Here is a 15,712-nt window from a genome sequence, read left to right on the forward strand (position 1 = left end):
CCCGTGCTGTGGTGTGGCTCCAATTCAGTGCTGTGGAAATGAAGTTCATATTGGGGGAGGGGGGGGGGGGGGTGGCGGCTGCTTATTGTATTTATTTCCACTTAGTACACTGTTATACAGGACATAAGGTTATACATGCATTTTTGAACAACATTTTATCCCAAAATGAGGATTTTTAGCCATGTGTGGTTGCTTTTCTTGTCATCAAATGAAGGCTGTCTCACTTTGTTGGCAAATAATGCCTGAACACCTCCCAAGAGCGAAAAAGCTAGCAATCGCACTGCTTACACCCTATTAATCTAAGAACAAAGTAAGGACATTCCCCCTTCGGATTTTTGCGAAAATTAAGAACAGTCAGCCTGAACCTAAATTTACTGGTTTTTACAAAAAAATTAGTGAATACAACATGCACCTAGCAGCATACCCTTCCCTCTACAACGCGTATAAATGCTTGATGACACTAAGCTGCACCCAAGTTTCCTTTGTAAGATTATTCAGCGCTACTGATAATTTCAAAAGAAGAGAAAACTTTCCACTTGATTACGAGCAAGTCATTGGCCAATTTGCTGATTCATTCGCACTTCTTCGAAAAGAGTTGAAACTCTGAGAATTTAAATATGTTTTGATCTTGATTCTCAATTCTACATGGGATTTTAAAGCCTGTTTACACGAGAGGAAAGGTATGGATCCAATTGGGTCCGAATTTACGAATTAAAGTCGATATACTGCTGCTGTTTAGCATATTGCTTTATTATCAATTTTTATTGAATCACTCGTATTCTAAGCCACATTTTTAATGGGTGTGGCTCAATTTTCCCGCCACTCCCTAAACCGGGCCCTTGAGTTTTCTAGCCACCCTGCGATTTTGACGCCAGACCGCCCCTGGTTTCGAAGCTGCTTATATCTTGGCCATAGTGCTGGATCTCTCTCAGCCCGTCTGTTAATATGGTCTCTCTCGCAAATCAAATTCTTGATGCTTGGAGAAATCCATGGTACATGTGCATGCCCCGTCTTAGCGGTCCTTTTTTTCAACGGGGCATGAACATCCAAGACAGCGAGAAAGAGATCATAGAAATTGCTAGCCATACTATTAGGGTCATCCGATCTACATGACATAGCCATCTCCCAGTCAATACTACGCAAGTCATTAAGGAAAGAGTCACGGTCATTATTTTTCAAACTGCGTGCCTCTGTCTTAAATTTCACGTCATTGAAATAAACTCTAGCGTTTAATTTTCTAATACCATATGTCATATAGTGGTCTGTAATACCGATTTTTACCACCGATTCATTACAGAGGTTGTTGGGTCTGTTTGAAGAAAGGTGATCTATTAACTCAAAAGTTTGATTAGGCTCTTTATCTTTCTTTTAGTTTAGTTAAGTGAGCTTCTGCTAGATGCCCAGAGCATCACAGGGCAACTGATGAATTATTACTGAATGTTTTATCTTCGACAAGATCAAATTACGAAATTTACAGCAATGCTGACATTTACAGGAGATGTTTTGTTTTTGGTTGTGGGAATTTCGCTTTGTTTTAAGTTTTGATAAGAGAGTCTTTCCGATGGTTATACGAGAATTACAATACATGAACTCTATATCGAACTGACGAGGAAAATTCACGTTTTTTGAACAAAAAAGGAATCTGGGATAGCCGCAAATAGACATTTTCACAAATCCCAAAATTTTCGAAATCAATACTGCACGTTTTTATATTAATACTGCACAAAGTGTGTCATACTGCACACTAAAATAGGCCCTGGAAAGAGCATTATCATTCAAGAAAGGAACATGCACAAATTAAATAACAAAATTTAGGCAACACTGGAAAAATCCTCTTCGCCCTAAATTATCATCTATTTTGCATCATTTATTAATCATTATGACCGTAAAAATTTGTGTGAGCCCCCTCCAAAGAACGAATCAGAGTTGACAGTTGACTCAATCCGGGCTGACTCACAATTGCCTTTGGAAACCAAGTTTAGACCCACTTTCCGTTTAGAATACCAATTGAACAGAGTTTACCCTGGGTGAACTCAACAAAGGTTAAACCCGGGTAGCTTCTTGTAGTGTAAACCGGGCTTTCGATTGGAAATAATTTCACTTGCATTCATTATTAAGCGTCAGACGAAGAGTTCAAGTGAATTTTGTTCCACTTTTCCGAGCTATTTTGAAAATTATTTCTTCCTTGTACTCATATTGTAGTTTTCTAAATGTATTATCAGTCATTCTATCTGTTCAATTTTGCGTAGACAGACAATGCATTCTAAACAACAGGTTAAACCATTCAATCTTTTCCTCTCTTGGGTACAGTTAGATTTTAGCTGTAAGTCAGCGCTGTGAGTTATTTATCTCCGATCGCAGTAGCTGCCTAACAAATTCACCATATCTTTGAAATGCGTTCAGATTTGTAAGAGTTATTAGTTTCTATAGACTAAACACTCAATCAACGAACTTCGTAGAGAAATCAGTTTTGTTAAATTCCTTGATTACTTAGATAAAACATAAATCAAAACTATGGACGAAAATTTGCATAAAAAGAAGCATAAATATAGAATATTCATGGGAATTGGAAGCCTGGAGAGATCCCGAACTAGGCAGGCTTAAAAAGGAACCTTTCAGAGTTGTTCTAATGTTCGCAACTTTTTAAAAATATAATTTTCACAACTTTAGATCCTTAAAAATTTTTTTTAAAAAAGAAATTATGCTTTTTTGCTTTGCTCTACTTTTCAAATGAATGTATAGCGAAGGGCAGGAGGAGGGAGTGTGAGAAGTGATGTAATTGGCAATATAATAGAGGGGTTCAAAGAGATGGTGACACAGGGTGGCAGAGGGCCTAAAAATCTTTAAATTATAGGTGATTTAATTTATGTATGACCCTGACTGGGCCCGGGCTGACTGGGCCCGGGCTGACTGGGCCCGGGGTGACTGGGCCCGGGCTGACTGGGCCCGGGGTGACTGGGCCCGGGCTGACTGGGCCCGGGCTGACTGGGCCCGGGCTGACTGGGCCCGGGCTGACTGGGCCCGGGCTGACTGGGCCCGGGCTGACTGGGCCCGGGCTGACTGGGCCCGGGCTGACTGGGCCCGGGCTGACTGGGCCCGGGGTGACTGGGCCCGGGCTGACTGGGCCTGGGCTGACTGGGCCCGGGCTGACTGGGCCCGGGCTGACTGGGCCCGGGCTGACTGGGCCCGGGCTGACTGGGCCCGGGCTGACTGGGCCCGGGCTGACTGGGCCCGGGCTGACTGGGCCCGGGCTGACTGGGCCCGGGCTGACTGGGCCCGGGGTGACTGGGCCCGGGCTGACTGGGCCCGGGGTGACTGGGCCCGGGCTGACTGGGCCCGGGCTGACTGGGCCCGGGCTGACTGGGCCCGGGCTGACTGGGCCCGGGCTGACTGGGCCCGGGCTGACTGGGCCCGGGCTGACTGGGCCCTGGCTGACTGGGCCCGGGCTGACTGGGCCCGGGGTGACTGGGCCCGGGCTGACTGGGCCCGGGCTGACTGGGCCCGGGCTGACTGGGCCCGGGCTGACTGGGCCCGGGCTGACTGGGCCCGGGCTGACTGGGCCCGGGCTGACTGGGCCCGGGCTGACTGGGCCCGGGCTGACTGGGCCCGGGCTGACTGGGCCCGGGCTGACTGGGCCCGGGCTGACTGGGCCCGGGCTGACTGGGCCCGGGCTGACTGGGCCCGGGCTGACTGGGCCCGGGCTGACTGGGCCCGGGCTGACTGGGCCCGGGCTGACTGGGCCCGGGCTGACTGGGCCCGGGCTGACTGGGCCCGGGCTGACTGGGCCCGGGCTGACTGGGCCCGGGCTGACTGGGCCCGGGCTGACTCGGCCCGGGCTGACTCGGCCCGGGCTGACTCGGCCCGGGCTGACTCGGCCCGGGCTGACTCGGCCCGGGCTGACTCGGCCCGGGCTGACTCGGCCCGGGCTGACTCGGCCCGGGCTGACTCGGCCCGGGCTGACTCGGCCCGGGCTGACTCGGCCCGGGCTGACTCGGCCCGGGCTGACTCGGCCCGGGCTGACTCGGCCCGGGCTGACTCGGCCCGGGCTGACTCGGCCCGGGCTGACTCGGCCCGGGCTGACTCGGCCCGGGCTGACTCGGCCCGGGCTGACTCGGCCCGGGCTGACTCGGCCCGGGCTGACTCGGCCCGGGCTGACTCGGCCCGGGCTGACTCGGCCCGGGCTGACTCGGCCCGGGCTGACTCGGCCCGGGCTGACTCGGCCCGGGCTGACTCGGCCCGGGCTGACTCGGCCCGGGCTGACTCGGCCCGGGCTGACTCGGCCCGGGCTGACTCGGCCCGGGCTGACTCGGCCCGGGCTGACTCGGCCCGGGCTGACTCGGCCCGGGCTGACTCGGCCCGGGCTGACTCGGCCCGGGCTGACTCGGCCCGGGCTGACTCGGCCCGGGCTGACTCGGCCCGGGCTGACTCGGCCCGGGCTGACTCGGCCCGGGCTGACTCGGCCCGGGCTGACTCGGCCCGGGCTGACTCGGCCCGGGCTGACTCGGCCCGGGCTGACTCGGCCCGGGCTGACTCGGCCCGGGCTGACTCGGCCCGGGCTGACTCGGCCCGGGCTGACTCGGCCCGGGCTGACTCGGCCCGGGCTGACTCGGCCCGGGCTGACTCGGCCCGGGCTGACTCGGCCCGGGCTGACTCGGCCCGGGCTGACTCGGCCCGGGCTGACTCGGCCCGGGCTGACTCGGCCCGGGCTGACTCGGCCCGGGCTGACTCGGCCCGGGCTGACTCGGCCCGGGCTGACTCGGCCCGGGCTGACTCGGCCCGGGCTGACTCGGCCCGGGCTGACTCGGCCCGGGCTGACTCGGCCCGGGCTGACTCGGCCCGGGCTGACTCGGCCCGGGCTGACTCGGCCCGGGCTGACTCGGCCCGGGCTGACTCGGCCCGGGCTGACTCGGCCCGGGCTGACTCGGCCCTAGCACTTGTTTTGAAACAATGTATTGTTAACGCGAAAGAGGGTTGAGCCCAGTTTACTTTTCTACTGCGCATGCGGAATAAGGTTGCGAATTGAAAAGGCACCAATTTTTTCAGCATCTTTTTGCTCAGCTTGTGCTTTCTATTAGACTGTAAGGTTAGGGTTAAAGTTTTCTGGACGAAACCCTTTTTTGATTTCTTCACTTTTTAGAGCCGAACTTTTAAGGCACACAATTATAACCATGTTTTATACCAGCAGAAGTTTTTAAAATGCAAAGAATTCCATTTAAAGGGAAGTTTCCATAACTTCTTTATCCAAACTACTAGTTGTGGTCTGAAAATCTCTTGACCTGTTTAGCCGCTTATCGTTGCTTTGCGTTTGTGGTCGCATGTCTCATTTACAATATCGCATGTCACATCCATATATATCCAATGTATGACTGTGTTTATTCAAACAGGCTTATTCATCTTAAAGCTTCAAATGACTTGACCCGGATTTCACTGTGGTATACGAGTGTACCTGACAAGTGCGATCAGTAAAATTCCGTTTTCTACGGACTTATAACTCCTCTACATACAGGTACGAAAAAGCTATTTTGTACCCAAGGAACTACTCGAATGGCTCAAAAAATTGCACACGGCCAGGACAGATGTCGGGTAAGCAAAGTGTATCTCAAATTTTTGTAGCCGGGAATCAGTTTACTGCAAACTATGTCATAATTCAATTAAACTAGGAATTATACTTGAAAAAGTTAACGAATTAATAAACGTTTCGAGCATAGCCCGTTATCAAACTAGTATATTTATGTCATAATTCATTCTTAAAATCTTATACAATGTATGACGGAATGGGGAATTATATTGCAAGCAAAACGGGGGCTTGTCCCCAGGGATGGCGCCAGAAAAGAAAAGCTGGGGGGCTGTAATGTCAGAGAACCACCAACAAAGATCTAATATAACACCATTTACGCTGTGGTAATTCCAGTTCAAAAAATTAGAAAAAAACGGAAAAAAAATCAAACAATGAAAAAATAATAAAAAAATCACGAAGTGGAAGTTATGAAAGAGCTGACATTGCTTAAAATTTTAAAAAAATTGAAGTGCCGACGGAGGGCCTCAATGAATTTTTTGGGGGGCTCCTGCCCCCCCCCATGCACTCCCGGCGGCGCCATCCCTGTTGTCCCCGGAAAAATATTTTAAATCACGCTTTTTGGAAATTCAGAAAATGCCGAAATTTAATGTCTTTTCTTTTCACAATTTGCTTTGGGAAGAAGATTCTCAGTCAAATTGACTGTATTTGAAACTCTGAAAGGTTGGCAAAATATTTAGGTGTCAAATGATGTAAAGTGGTTTGCAAATTTTGAAAGTTAGACCAAAGCCCAAAGCCTAAAGCCATTTTTCAGTTAGTGCGACACCATATTCTAAGATTTTACAGAGAAAGCAATTTCTCTTTCTAGCGTAGGAGACGAGACTATTTTCGATTAAACACGCAATCTTCTGAAATTTAGCAAAATAATTATTTCATTCTCATCAAACGGTAATTTATGAATTTTTGAAAGTTTTAAAGCGTTTCTTTGAAAAAATAAAGAGGGGCTTTAGCTCCTACTAGCCTAGTATGATGCCCATACAATTATGCGTAATTATGGTCAGGCATTGAACATGTGCTTATAAAACTATTGACTTTTCAGAAAGATATCTGACAACATCATTGGAAAAATGGATTTTAAGGGATCCTCATGCCACCTGTTTGTGTAATTGATAATTTTGCAGATTGATGGGCTCCTTCTGTATGAGAAAGACATGGTAAAAGGGACAAAGAATCTCTAAAGCAAAACACAGACATTATTCAGTAACGAAAATTATTTATGTTTGAGGAAAGATTGGAATACTTTAATAAGTTATCTTCAAAACATACGGCTTAATCTTCCATTAATACTTGTAGAAGTTTCATATTTTCCAGGCTCTTTCTGTAGAATTCCAGGTTTGAGGTGTTTCTGCCAAGTTCCAAACAAAGAGAAAGGAGAGGGGGGGAGTACGGCTGGTCATTAGTCAGGGGATGAAAAGCCCCGTTTGTCACTAGACACGACTTTTGAATAAAGTTGGACAAAATTTCTTTTTAGTAAAAAAGGCAGGAGTTTTAGCGCTTCAAATACAAAATCAAGATGCCTTTGAGTTCTTAGTTGAAATGCAAAATTATTTAGCCTGTCACAGGACGTTTAAAAAATTTAATCCTTTATCATTCCTAGAGCAGACTTAACTATTAAGGGATATTTAATGGTCCAAGGAAAGAGCCAGGGCCTTTTTTAAGAAATTTTCAATACTGCACATTTATAATCATATTTTTTTTAGGAATTTTTTGTTGCAATCAGTGCAAAGCCCTGCCAACCCCAGGTATCTTAGCCATGCAAGTGTAGCGAGAAAATTGCCCGAATTTTGAACACGTGTATAGGCCATGACGGAGAAATCACAAACAGATAGACGATAATATACACAATCAATAATAACATTTCAAAACAGCAACAAAACAAACAGAAGCTACAAAATCTGAATAAAAACATAGTCATTTATCTCTTGTAAACGGAGTCACTATCTCATGTTTTGTCTGGACGGTAAAACAAAAAGGTTTTATTAGGCTCTTTATCTTTCTTTTAGTTTAGTTAAATGAGCCTCTGCTAGATGCCCAGAGCATCATAGGGCAACTGATAAAATATTACTGAATGTTTTATCTTCGACAAGATCAAATTACGAAATTTACAGCAATGCTGACATTTACAGGAGATGTTTTGTTTTTGGTTGTGGGAATTTCGCTTTGTTTTAAGTTTTGATAAGAGAGTCTTTCCGGCGGTTATACGAGAATTACAATAAATGGACTCTATATCGAACTGATATTGTAGTTTTCTAAATGTATTATCAGTCATTCTATCAGTTCAATTTTGCCTAGGCAGGCTTAAGAAGGTACCTTTCAGAGTTGTTTCAATGTTCGCAACTTATCAAAATATAACTTTCGCGACATTAGATCTGCAAATTTTATTGATAAAAAAAGAAATTATGCTTTTTTGCTTTGCTCTCCTTTTCAAATGAATGTATAGCGAAGGGCTGGGGGGGGGCCCGAGTGTGAGAAGTGACGTCATTGGCAATATAATAGAGGGGTTCAGAGAGGTGGTGACACAGGGGGGCAGGGGGCCTAAAAATCTTTAAATTATAGGTGATAGCATTTATGTATGACCCTGTCATGAATGTCAAATGTCTTGTCTACACTATACTATCGAACCTTGTTTCGGCCTGGGTAGAGGGTAGAGTGAATCCAAGTAATATTTTCTGTAGTGCGAACACAAAGTTACCTAGCCAAGGTTAATCTGGGCTGACTCGGCCCGGGCTGACTCGGCTCGGCCCGGGCTAACTCGGCCCGAGTACTGGTTTTTATAAAAAAATTAGTGAATACAACATGCACCTAGCAGCATACCCTTCCCTCTACAAAGCGTATAAATGGTTGATGACACTTAGCTGCACCCAAGTTTCCTTTGAAACATTATTCAGCGCTACTGATAATTTTAAAAGAAGAGAAAACTTTCCACTTGATTACGAGCAAGTCATTGGCCAATTTACTGATTCATTTGCACTTCGTCGAAAAGAGTTGAAACTCTGAGAATTTAAATAAGTTTTGATCTTGATTCCTAACTCTACATGGGATTTTAAAGCCTGTTTACACGAGAGAAAAGGTATGGATCAAATTGGGCCCGAAATTACGAATTACAGTCGATATATTGCTGCTGTTTAGCGTATTGCTTTATTATCAATTTTTATTGAATCAATCGTATTCTAAGCCACATTTTTAGTGGGTGTGGCTAAATTTTTCCCACCACGCCCTAAACCGGGCCCTTGAGTTTTCTAGCCACCCTGCGATTTTGACGCCAGACCGCCCCTGGTTCTGTAAACAAACAAAGAAAAAGTAACTAAATCCCATCTTTGTACAGTGCCGTTGGAACGAAATCCATATTGGGGGGGGGGGTGCTTTCCCTTGTTTTCCTTCTCATTCAGTACACTGCTATAAAGGAAACATACTACAGTTTGACAATTATTGGGGGCCTCCAGCCCCCCCCAGCCTCCCTCCCCCGGTTCCGACGGGCCTGTTGTACAAATGTGTTAAGAAATTTATGCATGCATGCAGGGCAAGGACAACAAAATGTAATTGTATATATAGCACAGATAGGTTGATGTTTGGTGTAAAATTTGGTGCAGCGAATAAATGACACAATACTTTTACATCAAGATATTCCTATAGAACTTTTTTCTTGTAATAAACAATAGTGTCTATTCTGCGTGTATTCAAAGTGTGAATATTTGTCACACGAGCGTGTGTTATCTAAAATCACATGTTTTCAACATTAACAGGGGTGAAATTTGATTTAAATTTTTGAAAAGGGTAAAGTTACAAATTTATCACAAACTCCGACAAACTGGAACGCCGGGGCCGAGGCTCTGAGGGGTTTAGCCCCCCCCCCTAAATTTTTCGCTGATGTTTAATATTAAGGTTGTGGCATAAAATATAATGTTGGCAAACCACCCTAATACTTCACCAATTTTTGTAGCACCCCCCACTCAAAAGTTTGTTCCGGCGTCCCTGACGAAGTAGAAAAAGTTTCAGACACCTTTTAGTTTTCAAGGTCGAACTGTTCTACTTTGGGTACCAGAACCTCTATTTCAGAAACGAAAGTTCTAGTTGCTCGAAAATCGAAGCCCCCTATAAATCTTTCTTTGGATTTTTGCTTTAAGAAAACAAGCCTTGTGTTTACCTGGTTATAATTGCTTTGCAAATCATTACATAGTGTCATGGGTATAACCTAAACTTATTTGCCTAACAAGTTAATCATTTGTTGATATTTTAAATGCATATTCCTTACATGCAAATGATTCAGGTGCCAGGTTCTGGTTCCTTTGGCAAAAAATATGTTTGGGTTTAGGGGCTGCTTGAAATGGCAGGATAGTGGCTCGTTATGGTTTCATCACCAAACCGAATGTGGACAAAGCCATGTGTGAAATATTTAACATAATCCTCTGTAATTGGCTTTCATTCGAGTGGAGGCATCTGTTATGAAGTGAACCTTATTTCTTTTTATTATAATGAATCATATACTGAACCTTGCTTTGATTGCCCTGTGCAATTTTGGTTTGCTATGCTTTTGTTGTGTTAAAAAGACAGTTACGTAAGGTAAGTTGGGTGTTGCGTGGATTCTAAAAACGAAGTACGAGGTGTCTTCTATATAAGTTGGCCTGCAGAATAGACGGAATACAACAGCATCAGCTTAGAAACACAGATTGAAATCTGGTTTTCGGGCTTCCTTTACCATAGTTCAGTTGATGGCGATACGCCATTAACACAACATCCCTGCGCTATGAGAAGGTGGCTTAGAGCAACAGTAGAGGGAGAAGACTGTGTTATCTATTTGAGCTGAAAAACCTAGCAAACAATTCAAACTTACATGTACTGTTTACGACATTAAAAATAGGACTAGTATACATTAGCCTTGCTTTGACTTTGACTAGTATACATCATCAAAAAAGGACAAGAAAAACTAATTTCTACACTGTGTCCAACTGCACTTTCAAATGTTGCTCTGTTCAGAGGTATATATTCTAGAATGGTCACTCTGAGCTGTTGAAGTGGTCCTTGTACTTTTGAAGTGGTCCATCACCAGTAAGGTCTGTGTACTTTGCCTTTATTAGTTCTTCATAATGTGGGTTAGTCATGTATCGGAAGTGAGGCTTACTATTTGTGACCGCCTCTTTGATTACATTGGCAATATCCTCGCTTTTCTGTCCAAATTCTTTGAATGTCTTGGCAGATCCTTGCTGCAGTTTTCCAAGGCCAGCCCTTGTCACATCATCTAAGCCATCCATGCTCTTGTTCTCTTCTCCTACCCTCGCATTTGTAACAAACTCAGTTAATACAGGTCCAGGCTCAACCAGTGTCATTCTGTAAAAAGGGTACAAAGACTAATTACTAATACTGAACATTCAGTGCTCGTGTGGGAATTCAGCTGTCTGTTTTGTTAAGATGGAATACTGAGACCTCCATATTAGGTAATGAGATACAGTTGATTCTTTCTAAATCTTTAAAGTCTTTTGAATATTATTTTTTTACATTGAGTAACGTATCAAATGTTTGTCTAACGAGGTATTGTTGTTAAACCGTTTCTTGGCTAGGATGCAGATTTCTGAAAAATATTTTAATTTGAATGAAAGAAAGATCAAGAAAATGATAACTCTTAAAACATTAGCAACTTAAAGTGTGATTAAAACGATTTTCTGTTGATTTTGCTTTTGTCCCTCTATCTAGACGATTTATAATTGGAAATATCAAAACAAAATAGAGAGTGGTTCATTAACAGGGGTGTAATTGTGCTAGCTGCCTGATATCTGCACCTTTTTGTAATCTCAACGACGGATGACTTTTAACAGTGGCAGTTGAGCGTCTGCAAAAGATCACGTACCCAATGCTTTGCTTACTTGGACTTCACCAACAATATGCGAATCGTTCAAAACTAAAACGAATCGTTCAAAGCTTGATCTTTTCTTTTCTCCCTCTCTTCTAAGCCCCTCCCTCTTTTCCCTTCGATGTAGGCCCCCCGAGACTTTCCCTTACATTACCAACTAAAAAATGATATAAAAGGTCAGGGCGAGGCCTTGGTTAGCGGTTCTTGTATGAAATGCCCATTCTCGTAAATTCCGTATCTGATCTACTGGCATTGAGAGTCTGTGGGGGATGGGGTAGCACTATATGTTAAAAAAAAGAAACATTACCATACCTAATGCCTGGGTAGCCAGTTAGCTCGATGGCTAGGGATTCAACAAAACCTTCCAAAGCAAACTTTGTTGCCACGTAGACGCTTCCAAACGGGAAGCCTTTCAAACCTCCGATTGACGTCACAGTAACAGCTTGGCCAGATCCACTCTTTTTCCAAGAAGGAACCAGTTTATTTATAAGGTTAATTGGTCCGTAAACGTTCGTAGCGAACATGGCATGTATGTTGGCAGACTCCTGCACATGTGTTGGCCCAAACCAACCAAAGCCAGCATTATTCACTATAATATGTAAATATGAAAAGTTTAAAATAAGAATTGGGAAATGTATTGATTACAAGCTATACTTTCACTTGGTTCGATTCTTTGCATCCACAAAGAAAATGAATCTATGGTACTCAAGCCCTTGATTTTTAATGACATCTATTCCTCAAAAAATAAATAAAAACTAGAAAAACCTTTTGAACAAAGCGAAATGCGGCACGCAACCTTTACGAATTTTGCAAAATCTAAAGAAAAACGTTAGAAATACAGGAACAGAAATAATATTTGACGTACAGGAACAGTAAAGAGCGTCAAAATCATGGAAACAAGGAACATGGGGGTACATGATAGCGCGAGGTCTCCAGTTCGGGGAAAGTTTCACTTTTGTTAGACACCGAGAAATCAGGCGTTGTGGTGATTCCGGTCTAAAGCTGGAACTCCAAGAGGCGGCTTGAGTTCGATGAGAAGCTCACTTCCACCGATGTTCACTGCTACGGCCTTGTAAAAGCTGACGCCACTCGTCAACGATGAAAAGGGCGGGAAAATGAAATATGTATCATTTACTAAAAAATAACTTTGCTGTGTTAAACATTTCATTTTCTCACATTTTCTTTGATCGGGTATCCTCTTGATTCTTTTTCAGAAAACCAGAAACTTTTTTTACGCAGAATAGGTAATTTTCACATTGCCGTCGGAACGAAATTCATATTGGGAGGGGGGGGCTGCCCATTGGTTTCCTTCTCATTCAGTACACTGTTATAAAGGAAACATACTACAGTTTGACAATTATTTCCCCCGGTTCTGACGGGCCTGTATTCATAAATTAAGACATTTTCATTTTCCCGCCCTTTTCACCGTTGACGAGTGGCGTCAGCTTTTACAAGGCCGTAGCAGTGAACATCGGTGGAAGTGAGCTTCTCATCGATCTTCAAGCCTTTAAAATGCAGATATAAAGTACCTGAGCGCAAAAGAAATTGCACAATTGTAGTTATTTTTGGAGAAAGATGGGCTGCGTTTTCTCTCAGTGGAATTTAGCGATTTTTTCCGTCAGTGACACAAGCATATATTTTAACAGTGGCTTGTAAAGGTTAGTTCATATTTGTTAATTAAGTGGATAAACCAACTTTTAAAGATTAAAAATGTAATTTTTATGTTATCCCTCCCTCCTAGTTATTATTTGGGTTTGAAAGGGACAGTTTCAAGCCTTCGTTTCATGAAACGTGAAACGTGAAACTTGAATTCAAGCCAAACTGACGATCGTGAAAGAATTTTGACTGAGTATAACGGCAGTTTTTTCATAAATCTATTAAAGATTCAATTTTTCAAAAAAAATTAGGTTATCTTTCAGCACATTTTACACGTTTATTTTTTGTTAGTAGTGGTAAAAACGTCCAAAATAGGCCGAAATCTAGCTGCGAGACACGTTTGTTGTCATATTCATGAATTCTGATTGGCTAATGGGGTATGGAGAATTTTGGTCTCTCATCTGAACATCAAAGATTTGGAACCTATGCTGTTTCTACTGGTTTCCCTGTCACCCAAAAATTGTCAGATTCCTACCTAAATCGACTTTCAAAGGAGCGTATAGAAGCTAATGTGGCAGTGCAGGGCCTCCGACGAAGGGGGGAGGGGGCCGGGGGGCCATGGCCCCCTCACTTTTTTTCCAAAACAATAAAGCTTTTTTAAAAACCTTTGTTGTGATTGTTATATTTTCTCTTGGCCCCTCCACTTTCCAACCTGCGTCGGAGCCCATGCAGTAAAGTTGCAGCAGAAAGAAGAGTTACCTGTCCCTGCTTTAAGCTAAAAGTTTTTTCAACAATAACAAGACTAGAAGTTTAAAACAACGAAAGTCTAATTCTATTGTTATGGTTTGTGGCTGCTTACCAAGGACATCTATTCGGCCTTCTTTAGACATCAGATTATCGACAACCTGCCCAATCTCTTCTTCGGAACTGACATCTAGTTTTTCAATGAAAAGGGTTTTACCCAAATATTCAGCGCCTTCTTTTTCCAACAGGTTCTTTTTGTCAAGATTTCTCATCGTAGCATATACCTTGAATCTTTTCTCTGCATCATTGGCAAGGACAACAGCTGTAGCTAGGCCAATTCCTGTTGAGCAGCCAGTAATAAGAACTACTTGCTGGTTAGATTCTGCCATCTTGATAAGCTGTTGCAAACAGATACACTGGTTTGAGCTTTCAAAATGTCAAAAAGGAAGCTTTTTGCCTATCTCGATTCTGGAAGTTCCTGTTTGCGTATCATTTAACAGTAGCGCTCAAATTTCATCTGACAACCGCTGACCAATACACATGGCCTTGATGGTTAAGCAGATGAACCTGTTTGAAGTTACGAGGGATGAATTTTGAATAAAACCGCAAAATTCTTGCAGGCGCGCAACCAGGAATTTCAGAGGGCAGGGGTCCAAGACACAAAAAGGGCACTAAGAAAAAACTTTATTCAGTTATAGCCTGCTTTATATTTTCACGTTTAGAAACAGAAGATACGCCAGGGTGCACTTCATGCACGCCGAAGGTCCACCGGGGCATTTGTTTGGATACGCAGAAAATATGAGCAGTTAGCAAACCTGTAAATATTGTGCGCCAGACAAAGAAAACTGATCAATAGAGAAATATTGTGATGGCTTCGTCCAGTTTCTCCAATCCCTTTCTGTCTGCCATCCAGGGCCGCCGAGAGGTTTTGGAGGCCCGAGGGGGAACTGAAAAGACGAGGCCTCTTGCGAGCGAAGCGAGCAAAAAAATTGTGACCACGCCCTTACGAATAGCTTAAATTTATTTATTCGTTCATAACGATTTACTTTTTTAAGTGTATTTTTTTACTTCTATAATTAATTCCATGTTAAAACGGAGTTCATTGCTTTATGATGCCCCCTAAACCTCAAGCCCCGAGAGGGGCAATTTACCCCCTCTCGGCGTCCCTGCTGTCATCTCCTTTTCCCAGTGCCAGCTCACTTTTGAAAAGCAGCCCGTCATCTTCCATATTCGAAGTCAATTTGCTCTTGAAAATGTGAACGGCCTTAAGAACATTTAATTCTTTGCTTCGCATTACAGATGGGAGGAGGTTGAGCAGGTCCACGACCTTTGAGTTCAGCTGGTTTCTGTCTGCAAGTCGCGACTTCAGCTCAGTTGTAATACTGACAAGGAATGGAACAGTTGAACATCAACTTATTGTTCTTCACTGCTTGCTAATACCAGTCCGCGAAAGTTCCTTTACAATTGCTCGTTCCATGCAAAAGTCCTCTATGACCCTGTAAATTTTGTGGACCATGGGACAGGCTTGATTGATGTGTTGGTTTCTTTCTTGTAGCTTTTTTACGAGTGGTCATAGAGGTTTTTGAGTCTTAGAACCATTCTTCTTCAAACCAATGCGTAGCGCATCATAAAACACGCTGTAGAGTTGGGGTTTCAACGTAGGCTCTATTACTACAACATGATAAAGTTCGACCCAACAAATACGTGAAAGTCTGACTGAATCATTTACCTGTATTCCTGCGAGGTCCATTACATCGCCGGAATGTGTCATTTATGACCATTCTTTTTAGCGCGATGACAAAAATATTCAAGCAATTTTCCAAGAGAAAGGGCACTTTCCCCTTTTGAGAAAAAGGGCAGGGGTCTAGACCCCCAGGACCCCCCCCCCCTTTAGTTGCGCGCCTGGGTTGGACTTGATCAATAAAAACATAGCTACAAAGGTTAGTTATTCC

The 15,712-nt window shown here is 44.0% G+C and overlaps 1 protein-coding gene across 1 annotated transcript; it reads right to left on the reverse strand.

The window, feature by feature from the left end:
- Positions 1-10,362: 10,362 nt before the first annotated feature.
- LOC135687149 (retinol dehydrogenase 8) lies at positions 10,363-14,243 on the reverse strand. The gene is made up of 3 exons (XM_065203641.2): positions 13,876-14,243; positions 11,733-12,009; positions 10,363-10,900 (listed from the first exon to the last, which is right to left on the reverse strand). Exons 1-3 carry the CDS (start codon positions 14,147-14,149, stop codon positions 10,570-10,572), a joined length of 882 nt encoding a protein of 293 aa, XP_065059713.2. The 5' UTR covers positions 14,150-14,243; the 3' UTR covers positions 10,363-10,569.
- Positions 14,244-15,712: the final 1,469 nt, after the last annotated feature.

The sequence above is a fragment of the Rhopilema esculentum genome, chromosome 20 (genome assembly GCF_057945365.1).
Source record: "Rhopilema esculentum isolate cy_ngs chromosome 20, ASM5794536v1, whole genome shotgun sequence".
In the NCBI taxonomy this organism is placed as follows: Eukaryota; Metazoa; Cnidaria; class Scyphozoa; order Rhizostomeae; family Rhizostomatidae; genus Rhopilema; species Rhopilema esculentum.